This window comes from Hipposideros armiger, unplaced genomic scaffold (genome assembly GCF_001890085.2).
Source record: "Hipposideros armiger isolate ML-2016 unplaced genomic scaffold, ASM189008v1 scaffold_500, whole genome shotgun sequence".
NCBI lineage: Eukaryota > Metazoa > Chordata > Mammalia > Chiroptera > Hipposideridae > Hipposideros > Hipposideros armiger.
The window spans coordinates 615,703-632,761 of record NW_017731850.1 but is presented as its reverse complement, the minus strand read 5'-3'; the positions used below and the strand labels follow the sequence as shown (position 1 = coordinate 632,761).

The 17,059-nt window shown below is 39.9% G+C and overlaps 1 protein-coding gene across 1 annotated transcript in view; it reads left to right on the top strand.

Annotated features, from left to right (window-relative positions):
* NCKAP5 (NCK associated protein 5) overlaps positions 1-17,059 on the top strand; it is a 940,156-nt gene that overhangs the window by 860,011 nt on the left and 63,086 nt on the right. Inside the window, exons 18-19 of the mRNA XM_019667544.1 lie at positions 12,211-12,522; positions 14,982-15,118. Coding sequence (XP_019523089.1) covers positions 12,211-12,522; positions 14,982-15,118 — 449 coding nt within the window. The remainder of the gene's footprint in view (positions 1-12,210; positions 12,523-14,981; positions 15,119-17,059) is intronic.

Sequence of the window (17,059 nt, the reverse complement as noted above, 5' to 3'; positions counted from 1 at the left end):
GGGAACCAGTATATCTAAGTTTCAGTTACAGTTTTGTCCTGTATTAATTAAGCAAATCATTGCCTTGGTTTCTGTATCTATAAGCTGGATATGCTGGTTTCTGCCTTCCCCAACTCAATGCAGGATTGCTGGGAAAATTAAAGGAGGTGAAGTTCATGTCAGCATATTTGAAATGTAAGGTGGGCCCAAAATGCAAAGGACTCCTTTATACCAGCATGTGGGGCTCTGCTAGGTCCTGAAGCCACACTCATCTGCTAGCCAGTTCTCCATTTCCATCCCTGTTGGAACTTGAGTTGAAATAGTGCTCTGTGTGGTTAAGCAGATATTTAAGGTTTTTTTTTCTTTTTCATGTCATTTTTCTTACATTATCTTTTAAGGGAAAAGATGCTACCTTTATAGCACTCTTGCTTTAAAAGCCCAAAGGCAAGAACCTTTTCATTAGGATCATTATGGAAAATAAATACAGGTGGTGAGAGCCAAAAGGCCTGGAGGTATGGTTTGATAGTGTGTTGATGGTGGATGTAGAAAAAGAATTCGAAAAGGACAGTGCTTTTGAAGATGAGATTATTTCAGAAAGTGAGATTGAAGATGAGAAGGAAGAGAAAGTCTACATCACACTAAGTAGGTTTGAAGGTACATCTGAATATGCATTTATTTTAAATGAGAGCTATAAAACCTCATTAGAAAGGAAATGCTGGAAAAAAGCCTCCCGACTTGCTTATAAATGGCTCGCTAGAGTCCATGTGGAGAGGTTATTGAATTAGAAAAAAGAAATGATGATAAATACCAGAGAAGGGAACCTAGAAGATGAATATATTCCCCGCAACATCTTGGGATTTGGTCTAGAGAAGGGGAAAGTAGGGTAAGATCATAGTAGCTGCTAATCGGGGGAAGAGCTCTGGACTTGGAACTAAAAGACTTGACTTTGAATCCTGCCTGCTGTGTATATCCTCCTGTCGCTGAAAGATCTGTGTTCCCAGTGCATTTGTTTTCTCATCTGTAAAATGGCGATTATCGTTGAGACACAGTGTCACTGTAAAATTCAATTGAAATAATGACTAAGAATGTAGCAGATGTTATGGTTGGCTTCCCAGTTTTCACTCCAGGGGTACAATGTAATTGGGATGTCATGATAACCTTCCCTGCCAGTGGTTGGCTCAGAAAGCAGGCCTGGGTCAGTCAGTGAATGGCCTTCTCCCAGTGGCATGGATTAGTCCAGAAATTAGCTTGTGACCTCATTTAGCTAATTTTCAGGGTGGTTGGAGGTGTACAGAGAATCACATAAAGAGTCAGCTTCTCTTTCCCTCTAGACTTGGGAGTGTGCAGCTGAGTGTGTATGGAACTGCTACAGCCAACTCCCACCAACATAAAGACAAAGCTGAGACACAATCGGCAGAGCCAAGAGAACTGCAGGGAAACAGAGGCCGAGGCTCTAGATTAAGAAAGCCCTAAACTCCCTCTAATCTGCAGTGTGAGCTAGTCCAGTTCCTTACCATTTATTGCATTACTTTTCACCGAAAGCATCCATACTGATTCAGAAAGCTCAGTAAACTGAATACAGAAGACAGTACAGGAATCATATGGCAGTCAAGCCTGTGAGCTTTGTGGTTTATATAGGCCTTGGTCCAAATTCTGGCTCTCCTACCTGCTGCTATATGACCACGGGCAATTTTACTAACCTCCTTAAAACTCAGTTTCCTCGTACGTAAAATATGTCCCTTGCAGTTTGTATAATGAGCTGATGCAAGTAAAGAATTTTCCCAACAGTAAGCAATCAGCAAATGTCGTTTTGCTGCAGAAAGGTGAGGGATATTGAAGGTCAAATGCATTTGCACAGAGTATGTCTATCCTGCATGTACAGTCATGATTTAGTGGCTCTGCTTTTTAGACCCTCCCTGCAAAGGAGAGTCTGGGACATACAGCTAGGGAATCCCTCCCCCAAGCTAGAGAAGTACTGGGTTAAGGAGTCCCTGGCAGGTGCTCCGATACTGGGGATTTTTAAAAATGTATTGTTTTTAAATGTATTTTTCAATTGCAGGTGACATACAATATTGTGTCAGTTTCAGGTGTAAAACATAGCAGTTAGATATTTACGTACTTTGCAAAGTGATCCCCCCATAAGCCTAGACCCATCTGCATGTCTGGTGATTTTTGATTGGATGCCAGAGATTGTAAATTTACATTGTTAAGTGCTGGGCTTCAGGGTTCCTATGAATACTGTTGGATTTTCTTCTGGGGAGCATCTAAAGTATTTGCAGATTAATTTCATTTTGCAAGGCTTGCTCTTAAGTTTTGTGACTACAAGTCCAAGAAAGCCTTTATTCTAGGTATAATATAGCCTCACTACTAAGGCTTGACCCTTTTAAGGACTCTACCTTATGGTCCAGGTAGGAAGGCCTATCCTCTCTGGATGGTGAAAATGTGAACTATTTTCAGCCTTATGTGAGCTCAAAAAAATATTTAACCTACTGCTTTATAGTGATTGCTTCTCTGACCTCATAAATTTCACCTGCTGCATGCATAGGTCAGTGTATAGCTGAACACTATAGGGAAAGCTCTGCTATTATCATTTTTTCCAATACACTGCCCTGAAAATTCTAGCTGCCTTATGAACCCACCCCCCACACTCAACACACATATAAGTACATACATGCCTACATTTATCTTTTCATTTCAGCAGGACTTCCAGACTTTATTCTTGTTCTTTCTCTTTGTGTTTCAGTATGGAAACTGGCACAAGACAGTTAGCTGGAGAGATTGTAGGGCTCACCTCATTTGTTTTCCTTGATCCAGAAATCAAGTTCTATGCCATCTATTGTTCAATACCTGAAAACAGTGTTTAACAGTGTATGTGTGTTCCTGTTACAGTTAATCCTTAATGGACAGGAGCAAAAATCTCTATATATTTTTACCCATATCCATATCCTCTGGTCTGCTGGATTTCATTACTTCTTTATTATCTTCCTGTAGAGACAATTTTGGAATATTAGTGAGTGGATAGTGGCAGCTGAAATTGAAAGATGGGTTCACATCCACTTCAGCCTTCTTTTCACCCACATTTCAATGATAGTTACATAAAAGAAAAACAAATGATCCTTGAATATTCACTTAAACTAAATAACCTTATAATAATTAAAATCCTGAACCAAGCAATTAAGGCATGGTAAAGTGAATATTGAAAAAAAAAGTTTAGGGGTATGAAGACTTGACTTTTTTTCCTTTCTGCATAAAATTTGAAACGCTATTAATACTGATTAAATACAGAGGCAAATGGAGAAAAATATCTAAGAACTTTAAATTATTTTCTTTCTGGAGACTTTCATTAAATATTTGTAACTATATAATACTTTTAAATTACATATATTACAAAATAAGCAAACTAAAATAATGTATAATTTTAGAGTATGTAAAAATTTTGTTTGTTTGTTTGTTTTAGCTGAGCCATCCTGCCACCTGTTGGCAGCTCAGCGATAGCTCAGCTTGGGCCGGGAATCGAACTGCTATTGCTCAGAGCTCACACTCTTGAGCGAGCTCCTAATCAACTGAGCCACTCAGCCGGCCCTTAGAGTATGTAAAATTGTAATTAAAAAAAAAGTTAGTATAATAATAGTGAATGTTCTAGCTCTTATAAACATCTTTAATAAATTTTTTTATCTGTTACTAAATTGATAGTTCTGAATCTCCCATGTGCCTCTGTTTTTATATGCCTCTTACCAAATAAAGATGTTTTGAATCTTTTCCTATAGCACCTTACCACCAATTTATTTTCTTTCCTCTCTTCCCTCACTTGCTTTATGAAAGCAGTTGTTATCCAGGCATGTGCAACAGAGAGTAGAGACAGTTGTTCATATAATTCAGCAAAACTTATATGGAGTAAAAGAGATTTAGAGAGACACAATTACCCATAATAGCCATCTGTGTCTATCAGATTCACCAGATAATTTTTCAACTTTTTACTTGATTTTGGCAGGACAGATAGAGATGGAATGAATCCATGAGAAAGGGTAGATCATTGAACAGATATAAGAATAACCTTTTGGGATAGATATGCTGTCTTCTATAAAGGGAAATTGTGACTTACTAATATGGGAATGTGATCTGAGAATGTAATAAGTCTGAGAACAAAGGAGAATCAGTAAATATTATTGTTTAGAACTTTAATATGCCTTTCATAAGCACCAGCCCAAAAGTGGATTAAAAGAAGATATAAACAAATAGCTAAATTATAATTAGATTGGGAGGAAAAAGTTGAGGATAGAGTTATCTATTCTTGGATACAGATTGAGCAAGGATAACAAGAAGCAAAAGGGAGTGATAGTTGGCATTTCTTCAATTAGAGAGGTAGTAGTCACAGACCAGGACTGCAGACATTGTGGTTCTACATTTTTATGGTACTCTAGAAAGTTTTGCTGATGAAAGTCAGGTGGTTGTTGTTGTTGTTGTTTTCAGTGAGAAAAAAAGTCAGATGAAGTAGGACAAGACTACATATGAATAGGAAAGTGGCCAAGAAGTAATCATTGCTTTGTGGGAAGTTGGAAGGGATCTGTGTTGTACTCTCATTATCATAGACTTTGAACCAGAAATGATGATTTGTAAAATAGGAGGTAGGAATCTGGGATCCAAGTCTGTTCCTAGATCAGCTGACCAATTCAAACAAATGTTGGTTGTTTATCCGTAGTGATAACATTAGCCTACTCTTGTATATCACAGTAAATACTGCATTCAGATCTGGCCATTGTTTTGTTTTTGTTTTTGTTTGTTTCTTTGTTTTTTATTAAGAAGAGTCACAATTTTGCTATTGAGTGCCTTACGTTGTGCTTTAACTCATTGTTTCTTGGGCACTGCACAAAATATGGAACACTTTACGAATTTGCATGTTATCCTTGTGCAGGGGCCATGCTAATCTCTGTATCATTCCAATTTTAGTATATGTGCTGCCAAAGCAAGCACAAGTCTGTTCATTGTTTTATAAGATAAGCACAGTAGCATACCAAGACATGAGAGTTATGTGAAGGTCTCAAGGTTTTTCATCCTGGAGGCATAAGAGAATAGAGATAATTATTAAAATTTATAAAATCAGGAAGGGTTTGGAAAGTTGCATAATAAATTCCAGAATACTGGATTGCCAGCCATCCCCAGAACCTTAAGAAAGCTTGTTTGAGTGTCTGTGACAGGGAAAAGCAAAAACTTATAGCAAACTTATGAAATTGTTTCTCAGGGGTTATGCCAGCTGAATATGTAAATAAACTCAAGAAGGATTTCTATGATTTTATGGTCTTCATGCACATTTGGAACATGTTTCTAATCTTTTCCAGTTTATATTCTTGAATCATACTGTACCACAATATTTTATGTGATGCTACTATCAGACACAGAATATTGGTTCACCAGATACCAACCCAGCCTGAGGTGACACATCTGTTACATACATTTAAATAACTTGTCCTTCATCTTCATGGTCTGATTCCTTAATATTCTGTCTTGTTTAATTTCCTACAATTTTGTCATATGCATCCTATGATGCAGTGTACCAGACTCCCAACATCTCAGTCTTCCTTTATATCAAAGAGAGTACAGGAATTGGAAAACAAATTTACATTCTCCTATATACTTTTCAAATCTCAGAAAGCTTAAATCCAGTTTGAACATAGAGGCTGAGTGTCCTCATGCATTTCAAAGCCATCAAATTGAATTTCCCCTTTCTGAAGGTCATCTTAATGCCACAGCCAAAAGTTACCCAATGGTTGTGAATAAATAGCCAATGCAGTCATTTTTTTACCACTTTGATAAAACCATGGGGTCAACTAAGAATGAATAACCTACATTTAATTGATGTAGCTTTGGCAACAGGCTTAGTTTTTTTTTGGTTTTTGGTTTTGTTTTTTTAGCTTGTTTCAGCCATACAGATGACAAGAAGGATGTGCAAATAAAGAGATCTGTTCTCCCATCTGTAGTTTAAGTTTCTGTTGCCAAAATCACCCATAGCTTAAAGATATTTAGGAAATTGGAGAGAACTCATACAAAGACTTATTTATATGATAACTTGCATTGAAGGAAAGCATACCAATTAATAATACGAACATGAAACACCTATAAGTTGGTCTTTCTGGCTGTTGAATTGTGTTGTGTTTTGGTACATCAATGCATATCAGGTTGAAACTTTTGTATATATGATTGAAGCTCTTAAAGGAAAAAGAGTTTGGATTTAAATTTTTCTATTTCTCTGGGATTTATGAGTATAAGAGGGAAAAACAGTGATTACCAAAGTTGTTTGTTTGAATCTATAAGGCGGAATAGATCATTGTACAGAAGCAAATATAACCTCTTATGATAGATATTCTGTACCTTTGCTAACTGAAAATCATGGCTTACTAATTTGGGAATATTCTGTGAAAATGCAATAAGTCTGTGAACAAAGGAGCATCAGTAAATGTCATTTATTTAGGTTTATAAAAAAGCCTTTCTAGGTGTCAACACCAAAATGGATTTCTTGAGAAAATGGACTCCATCCTTTCTATACATGAGGCAACTTGAAACCAATTTCAGGTACTTTGATTCATAGTTGTAATGGCTCATAAATAATTGTGATCAACTGACCCCCAAGGAAATGGTTACCAAAAGATAATTGCTTAGGAAATAGCTAGGGTGGTTGTTTAGTAAAATGTCCTCAGGTGCAGCAGTGGAACACTAACCACACAGACGGAAATTTGATTTGCCTTGGATTCCATGATGGCATATGTATTATGAACCCACAGGGGCCCTCACCTCTCCCTGACAGCCACTTATGGAAACTTATTGATCACTTATTTGTAATGAGAAGTGTGTCTGGCTTATTACAAATGAGCTATGATTAGTTTTTTAAATCCTTCATTGCCACATAGCTAGCATGTAGCCAAGAAGGCTGTCAAGCCTAGTATTTCCAACTCTGAAGCCTACTTTTTCTCACTTCATTCTTCTGAATAGTCAAAGGAACTTAGAACTCAAGTGAGGTTTGCTTAAGCCTGTCCTGTATAATAATCTCTTTGGACAAATGCATTAATAATACCAAGAATTTTGGTTTACAAATGCAAGCAATTAAAGATTTGTGAGCTAGAATCGGTGAGAAAAAGTTGAGACACTTTAATTTATAGAAAAGAAGGCTGGGGAAAAAAATTAGTGGCATTTCCCAAACACTCAAAATCACTGCTAATTCAGATTCCACGAACTTGGAAATTTACGTTAACTGAAACAATGTTGGAAATAAATGTTCTCTCTCCAGCAGTTTTTAAAGGTAATGTTTCTGTGTAATTGAATAATATAAAACAAGTTTAGAAGAAGCAGAGACAGCTCAGTTAAGAGAACAAATGGTTTTAAACGAAACTCACTATTTTATGTAAATACATCTAGAAAGTTACTGAGTGAGAAATCTCATGTACTCACTACAGATGGCTTCCCGGAAGTTGACTTTGTGAGAACTTAGTTCTTGTACTACTATGGGTGCTGATGCTAAATGGTATGCCAGCACTCAGCATTGCATCTAGAATCTCTGAGGATAACGGCCAGGGTAATAATGATGCCACATGGGTTTTTGCCAGGCTCAGAACAATCCAACCCAATGATGCTTTGAGGTAAGGGTGGGGACTGAGGAGGACACTAAAGCAGCATTCCATGGGCTGTCTATCTTTCTTTGTGGTCATTGACCCTTGTTCTAAGGGTTTGGAGGTATTAAGAAATTGGTCTTTAAAATATCCATTATTTCTGAATGATCTTATCCCTCTGGCTATCTGCATTAATAAAGTCTGGCAGAATGTGAAAAATAGCTACACAGAACAAAAGGAAGTCAGCTGTTTTCTTTGGTTGCTGGACTCAGAACAAAAAGCAGCAGATTGGTATTTCCAAAGGGAAGGCTCATATTCAATTTAATTTTGGGAAGAACTTTCTAAAGATTAGTTGTTTTTCATCCACCTATTCTTTAATTACCTCAGCAAGCATGGACTGTGTGTCAGGTACTGTGCTGAGCACTGGCGATAGAGAAGAAATCAGACATTCTATCAACCTGTAATTATTATCAGCTCTCTCAGCATGTAATTACCTACTACAGAAGAAGGGCAACACGGAATTAGGAGTGGGCTGATATGGGGATATAAAGGAGGTGAGTAAAATGTTGTCTGCCCCTAGGATGCTTACAGTCTAATAACACTGTTTTTGAGAATTGAAACCAATTTCTGAATAATAGCTATGTACCTGTTCGAGGCATTATGCTGTATTGGTTACGTGCTTTGTTCTAGTTCTCAAAGCACCCCCATGATGAAGGTTACATGATCTAATTTTCAGATGAGGAAACTACCACCACCTGCCGAGGCACCTGGTACAAAGAGCAGCAGGGGAATGCTCATTGGTGAGTTGAGTAGGGCTTTTACATTATGCACCCTAAATTCACAGTTGCAAAATCCCAGGTGCAAATGTTCCTCCAAAATTGCTTCTCTGCCCCCCACCCACGCAGAGCCTCACCTTTCTTAGCTGCTCACACCCAGGCTGCTCATCTCTCTCTTAGGCACAATATCTTCTCTCTGTCCTGAAGCTCAGATGCCAGACAGTATTCCTAACCCCAGCACTCTTAACAGTTTCCCCAAAAAAGGAGGGCCGAGAACTTCCCGTATCAGCTAAAAGACTAAAATGGCATCCATCTCCTTGCCTGCCAGAGATATGCATGGTAATATATTCAAGGTGTGAGTAAAGAAGATCCCGTGTTCACTCTGTAAGTAAGAGGGCCCCTGCCGACGTGCCCTGAATGGATCCCAGGTGTGCTGAGATGCTGAGCCCTCAGCTCTCAGGTAGCTGGTGGTCCTGGGGATGCCTGTGTTTCCTCAGCAAGCCTTATAGTTTCTATGCGTGCCACAATTTTAAAAGGCCTGGGAAGCACTGCTGTAAGTCATCTCATGAAATATCTGCGGCTTGTTGGTGGTGAGAGAACTCACCCTGAGAGATAGAGGGAAGGCAGATAGGATGAGGAGAAGTAGGTTGGAGGGCTGACCGGGGGTCAGAGATGTGATTGGTGACCTTGGAAGAAAAAAACCTGCTGGTCCATTCGGCAACCCAACCCATGAACTCATTAGCAAGGTCCTGTTGGCAGCTGTTCTCACAGCCACAAATGTGGACTTAAACTTGTCAAGATCCAGACTGAGTCAACTCGTTCGAGATGCAAGGCTGGCTTGTCCCTTTGAACTTTGTTCCCATCACAGCCATTTAATTATTTTGTGAGTGCTTATAATTCTCTGAGGAAAAAAAAACTGGCTTCAGAAGTACAGTATCTAACCCGTTTTCAGGTTACAATGTTTTTAAAAACTGTGAGAAACTTACAATGCCTTAAAGGAACTACATAACAAAAGTGTCAGCATTTTAAATATAAGCTCCATTTCCAGAGGTTTATGCATTCCAGAGAAATTTGCTTCAGGGTGAAACTTGGCATATTGTGCCTGCACCCCTGACTGACCACACCTCATTTCATAGGTACTTATGAAGGAGGCCTTCAAATTCACTACATTTGGCATCTATAACTTTTAGAAATAAAATTGCTTAATTGCAGGTGGTTTCTGAGTTTAATGTCAGTGTGTACAGTTCTCAGAAAATCAGAGAAATCAGGAATACCAAAAGTCCTGTTTTATAGAATCTGATATGACATTAATATGAAGGGAAAGAAAAATAATTTAAAGGGACAGACACCAGAAAATGATTTTCTCAGAAGGGCACCGGATGTAGACTTCCTTCATCATTATCCCTACCCCCCGATCCCTCCTCGCCCAGTTTCCTGCCTTGTGCAATAGATAGGCCATGCCAACATACATGGGCTTTGCTGTCTAGGGCCTTTCTTCAGAAAATCACTGAAAAAGCAACTAATAATCTCACTTTGCTTTTTGAGTCTCCATTTGAGGGGACTGGATTAAGTGCTCTCTGAGCCATAAAATTCTTGGTGGGGAGAGAGTTCTTAGACAAAGCCAGAAAAACATGCCCTTGGAGGCAATGCCTATCATTGCCCAGAGAGGTGAGATAGATGCCAGAAAAACCCTGGCATGGAAGTCTACAGGTGCAATCCGAGAGGGCAGAGAGAAGAGTTAAGTAGGCAATTGTGACTCACAGGAACCATGGAGATCGGGATGTGTAGTCATCTGCACAAGGGAAGCAACTGCCTAGACTAGATGCAGGGCTTGCTGACTGTAAACTCCAGGCTCAGGATGGGGAGCATGGGGACCAGCTAGAACTCAGGGCCTGCACCAATTGTAGAGGGGAAACTGGGTGCTTGCCTAGAAGCAGTGGCTATTCTGTGAGACTTCTGCTCACAAGGCTGCCTCAGTGGCTATTAACTAAGTGGATCCCACTTCCAGATTTACCTGTGCTTTGGGGGGGAATCAGTATAGCTTGGTGGTTAACTGCATGGTCATTGTAGTCATGCAAGCCTGGATTCAAATCTAAGCTCTATATTTATGAGGTGTGATTGAAAAATATGGTGAATATTTAAATTAAAAAAAAAATTTTTACAATAAAAGACACATTATCATTAATCCCACTCAAAATACTTCCCCTTGCTTCAAACATACTTGTCCCATCATTCTTGCCACTTTCTGAAGCAGTTCTGGAAGTCCTTTTTCGTGAGTGTCTTTACTTCATCCCCCATCATGACAGCAATCCGTGTCATACATCACTCCTGATATACGGCAATTTCTGTCAAATAAAAACATTATGGTGTATCCTCATCCACCTTATTCACCGTATCTGCCACTGCGACTTCTGGCTCTTCTCCAACGTCAAAATGACCATGAAAGGAAAACATTTTGAATCAATTCAGGACATCGAGGCAGCCATGACAGTGCAACTAAACACACTCAGGAAAGAGGACTTCTTCCAGAACTGCTTCAGAAAGCCTCAAGAATAATGGGATGAGTGTGTTTGAAGCGGGGTGGAGGGGTTGGGTGGATATTTTGAGGGGATTAATGGCAATGTGTCTTTTACTATAATATATATATTTTTTTAATTTAAACATTCGCTGTATTTTTTTTATCACACCTCGTATAGCATATGGCCTTGGGCAAGTTACTTAACCTTTTGGAGCAGTGATTCCTGATTAGCAAATGGTGGTAATAGCTCTCATCTTTAGGGTTGTGAAAATGAAGACATGATACAAAGAAAGTAGTGACCTCCTAGTAGCTGTAATAAGCAGCCAGTGTCTAATATGGTGCTGAGTTGCACCTCTTACCCAGTCCTAAACTTATAAGATGCCAATATAAACTTTACTAAGGACGTTCCATCCTAAGATTATCCTATAAACAGGAGATGTTTTGGGGTGACAACCAGATCTTGGAAGCTGTCTCATTGGCTGGGATAAACGACACCACCGTTTCAGAAAATAAATATGTAATAATTTTTTCCGATATTGTATGTTTGTCTGTACATCAAATTTTTTGAAGATGTGATACAATTAGCAGACTATGTCACACACATGGTAAAATCAACTTAATTTGTTTAGGGAGCAGTGGGATCCCTGGGAATGACAGGAAATCCAAAAGGTACTGATGAGCTTTATTGTTACATAAAGAGTGGAAGACAGAAAAAGGCCCTATCGCATTCTCAGTAAGACTTCAAATGGCAATTGGGTCAAATGAAACCCACATGATAAGTGATGTGACCACCACCAGTAAGGTAACTTTTGGGATGACCCTTATAGAATTACTTGTCCTCACAGTCAAACCAAGAGGCCATAGCCTTAGTTAACAGCAGAATGGATGATAAATCATGCAAAAGATACACAATTATCTTTGTTAGGTCATCACTTCAATTTGTTATGTCTGCTCATTACTTTTATTCAGTTAAAAGTTTTCACTTAATTGGTTTAAGTAATATGATTCCCAATTGAAATAAGGATGATCAAAAATAATTTTTGGCCCCTCATGATTGTTCTTTTTCTATTATAACTCTACAGAACCATCTGGGGTATATTGTACATGCGACTCTTGCTGCCAGTAACAGCTGGCCTTCTCACCTTATATTTCATGAATGGAATATTTTCATGTTCAATTAAATGTCTACTTCATGCCAGTCACTGGAAATTTGCTACACCATTAATGGCATTTCTTCCTTCTAGATGTCCCGTCTCCTTCAAATAGGATCCAGATGCTTACCATCCTTTCATACTTTTATGTGAGCCGTGTCTAATCCTCACTATTTTATTTTATCTAGAATCAAACTGCCAGATGAGGACACTGGACAGTGGGATTGGAACCTTCCCACTCCCAGACTCAGGAACTCGCTCAACAGGACGGTACATATGCCACCCAGACTCCCCAGAGGACACTGAACCCATCCTGTCTCTCCAGCCAGCCATTTGTGCAGCTCCTTCCACGAGAGCCCAGACCCTTGAACGAGAAGTGCCTTCCTCTGCTGACAGCCAAGGCTCTGCAGACGCCATTGTCCATTCCACATCTGACCCCATCATGACTGCCAGGGGGGTGCGACCTCTTCAAAGTCGCCTCCCCAAACCAGCCTCCTCAGGTAAAATGCCTATTACCTTCCAAATTAGATTGTTTCCCCACCAAAATAATGCACTTGCTGACAAAATGGAAAATAGGCAGCAGAAAAGGCTTCCACTAAGGAGGTCAGTGAGTGACCTCTGGCCAATGGAAATGTAGATGCATGAAAATCCTTGTATGTCCTCAACCAAAAAGGAAAAAGACAAACAGTAAACATTGCCTACTCTTAGCATTACACTAAGGAGTACACATACATATAAAGGAAACAAGCATGTAAGTACAGGTATATGAATATATAAATTGATTAAGAAAAAAACACACAACACATGCATGGGCTTTTATCTTGTAAAACTTAACTCTGAATATAGACCAATTTAGGCTCAAGACATAATGTAACTGAAACCTTATTTGCCCTCTAACCAGAAACATGTTTTCTTACATAATCCTATCCTCTTCAAATATAGTTATATGTTTAACTATAAAAACTTAGATATATCAGCAGTAGATTGTGTGTTAACTACAATAGAATGGAGTGAGCCTTCTCACTGAGAAATACCATCTTTGGTTGCAGTCACTGAAACAAGATTTCATGGTTAAAGATTGGCCCAAGCTAAGGGTCAAAGTTTTTTTTTACTGTTCCTTCAAGATTAAATATATTTATTGCAGCTCAGGATGGCACTACATAATTTTTAACTTGTATGGCTTATGTTGCATTTACGACATAGATAAGCATATGAAATAGAACCCTAAAGACTTTCATTTATGATTTGATGATGAGAAAGGAACCACAGTAAAGATTATACTACAGGCTTTTGAGAAATTAGAAGACTTTTACCTAAACACCTTTGAATAAATGTGATTGGGCTATTCCCATGGCTGAGTTCTTCCTTCATGCAATAATAGCTAACTGCCATGAATGTGTCATCACACACTTCTGTTCATTTCAAGGAAAGGCTACGTTTTAAAAAATTGGATTGCATATTATTTTTGAAATAAATGCATTGTTAATTAATGACAGCCTCCAGAGATTCAGGGGCGAAATCTTAGTTATAGATTATGTGCTCCATGCCTGAATAGTCACATGTGTGACCTCAATTCAGCAGCGGGCTGCCGAGTAGACGCCATGATTAAACATTGTCATTATAACAAATTGAATAGAAACCACAAGCCTTGAATTGCTTCATAAGAAGGGGATAGAGGAAGGAGATTGTTCTGATCTTGCTGCTAATACTCACTGCACCGGTTTTCTAAGGTCTGTGTCTTAATTAAATTGTCATGAAGAGTTGTAAAAAAGTAGTATACGTTAGAGAGTGAGTCAACACGCCGCAGGATACTTTTGTGTCACCCATTCTGGAGCTTCCTGGCCACCAAATGATACTATCACCATGGTCCAGAGGTAGGGTTAGCTTTCCAAGGCGTCTCTTTTCTGTGTGGCCATTGGTTACTCATTTTAAAAATTAAGGAATGGAGAATTAGCTGAAACAAAAGGAAAGTGGTTTAGAGCAGTCACTTCCTATTTAATATATGCATTTAAATTGGTTTTTCTCTTGTCTCCATATAAAAAATGGAAGTGACTGTAAAATCTCAGAATGCTGATGAAAATACAATTACTTTGCTCCTGTTCACAAGCAAAAATGCTGTTGAGAAGCTATCACAGCATGTCCTGTTGATAATCATTGAGGGTGCGGGATAATAACAACAATTCTTTCTGGCATGAGAAGGAATGCACTTTGCAGGTTCATCTAGTATTATGGGTACTGGGGGAACTTCATTTCATCATTCTCTCCTGATTACATCCTCACTACTCAAAATGTGATCCATAGGCCAACATCATTGGCATCATCTGGGAACTTGTCAGAAATGCAGAATTTCAGATCCCACCTCAAACTAACTAAATCAGAATCTGCAATTCCACAAAAGCTCAGCTGATGCACATGCAAATCAAAGCTTGAGATGCACTGCCTTGCAAGATCTTTAAGGGCCTCTGAGCAAAGTTTCCCAAACCACATTATTCAGAATGACCTCTACAGGTGTTTTACAAAACTAAGGGTTCCCTGCTCACGTATGTTTGGGAAAGGCTGCAAATGCAAATCCTCCCTTTGCAGATTATGACAATCTCTGTTAGCACAGTGAAGGCTGTTTGTTATTGATGACCAACACTATTTGAGAAATAATGTGTTTCCCAAACAGTTTGCCCACTGAACCTTTTCTAACATGAAAAGCCAACCAACATTTTGTAGAAGAGTGGTCCAAGAACCGTTTGCCTTCAGGTCTCCAAGGTGGACATCCTCTATAGATATTCATAATTATGCAGCCATGTCCATTAGACAGACTTGCAGGGGACAGAATGTTGAGGAATGCAGCTTTGACCGTATTTGGACCTTTTGTTATTGTTTCTGAATACCTCCCCTATCCACCTCCCGAAACTTGTAAAGAGTTGAAGAAAACTGATTGTGATTTTACATACATTTCCTCATTTAGGAAAAATCAATTTCCAAAAGCAGGATGAAGCAGAGCCGAGGCCTCAGATTTGCTCATCATTTGAATATGCTGAAAACACAACAGCGGGGGAGCTGCTTCCAGGCTGGAGGGATGAAGACCCCGCTGGGGAGACCCAGGTAAGGGGGAGGCCAATGGGAGGTGCCCTTCTCCTGTTGATCCTGATTGTGAAAAGTGAACCTCTTAAACACTTTTGTGATCAGATTAAGTCAAATTTGTTGTTGGTTCAGTAACTAAAAACCCAGGCCCAAGGCTCACCTTTTTATCCTGAATTATTAAGTAACACCATGGGTTCGTGGGCAGAATTCAAAGTGCTTCTACAGATCCGCACCCAGATTCTTGAAGGATGGATGCTCTGCCCTGATTAGACGTTGCAGAACAGGCATTCTCTCTCCCAAACCATAAGAGCACCATTTAGAATGAGTTGATAATATGTTTTCATTATCTCCTCAGTTATGTTCACCTAGGTGGCAGGTAATGCAGGTATAATTAGCCTCTTTTTAGGGATGAATGAACTGAGGCCTGGAGTGGTCAAACAACCTGCCGGGGATAGTCAGACCCGCCTTTCTTCAATCCCTTTCATTCGTGCTATGGGTTCTTCATCTACCCTGAGATGGCGCACACAGGCCTCCTGATGTGTGCCTGGACCTAGGGAGGAGCTGGAGCTTCAGGGACTCCTAGATCATCCCTCAGGCTACATGCTATTCCCTCTTGTGCCCCCTCCTATTTACCAGTTCCAGCTAGTTACTTGGGCCATGTACACCCTGTTCACTATTTCTCAACTTGTCCTGCAGCTGGCCCACTTCGGAGCCTTTGGTGGTGCCCAGCAGTGAAAAGGGAGGGAGGATGGAGGTGGGGGTCAATTATCAGAGCTTCCCAGCCCTTCCTTGATCCTTTCTGCTTCTGCTGCCTTGGCTCCCCCAATCCCGGCATTAGGGAGAAAACCCTAAAAGACAGCCACAGTTGAATTGGGAAATGGTTCAGAAACAACAGATGGCAACCATGGCACAGAGGTTCAGGCAATTCCAAGAAAGACAGAATCACTCACTGTTGGCCAGGAGGAAGCTGTCCCCTCTACATATGATGACAGGACACTCCTCACCCAACGTTCAGATCCCCCAAAACACATACATTTCTACGGACCCCTTCCTCATCATCTTCTACCAGCTCTGCCCATTTGGAATCATACCATCTTGTAAGAATCACCACTGTGGCTTGGGGCTTAGAACTCAGCTTCACCAGCTGCCAGGGAGGGAAAATTTGAAGCGAGTTAGCTTTAGATTTCTAGTGCTCAGCACAGTGCCGGTTCCATTAGTGTTTGTTGAATAGAGGGATGAAAAAATGCATCTCACTATATCCAGAATGTGTTACTGGGTCCTGTGGGAACTCTAGAAATGGGGCTCCCCAGAACCATAACCAGTAGACTTGTCACCCCTTCATGGACGTCATCTTTGCCAGACTACCGGTATCTCCTGTGCTGAGCTCTGTGCTTCCAAAACCTAGCACACCACTTGGCACAGAGTACATATTCCATAAGCTCCTGTTAAATGAGTGGATGAAAATAAATGAATGAAGACATAAAGGAAATGAGTAAGTGCTTGAATTTATAACCCCAGCTGAAAGAGTTTATATCCTAAAATGTGTTTTTATAATTTCCAACCAAATGACAGTGTCCCAAACAGACTTCAGAGACCCATCCTGTACCTCTGTGCCTGAACTATCTGAGATGGATCGGGAATAATGGGCTCTGACAGGGCAGTCTGCAGACATAAAAGAGAGGCCCAGACACCCTTGATTCTGCACAGAGGAGTTGTAGTCCTGGACCTAGTATTCTGCTTGTGTGCACAGAGGGCAAAACTGTTCAGACAGCATCAGCCACCTCAGCAAGTCCTGAACATGGCATGATCACCACACTGGTAACATCCTGGGGGGTCAGGCTGTGTGTACATGTGAGCAAAAGGGGCGACTAAGTCCCTAGACCTCTCAGTGAGTTAAGGATCACATAGGGTTAGCAATTGTATCCTTTCCTAAAAGCGGCTATCCTTTCAGGGGCTGGCAAA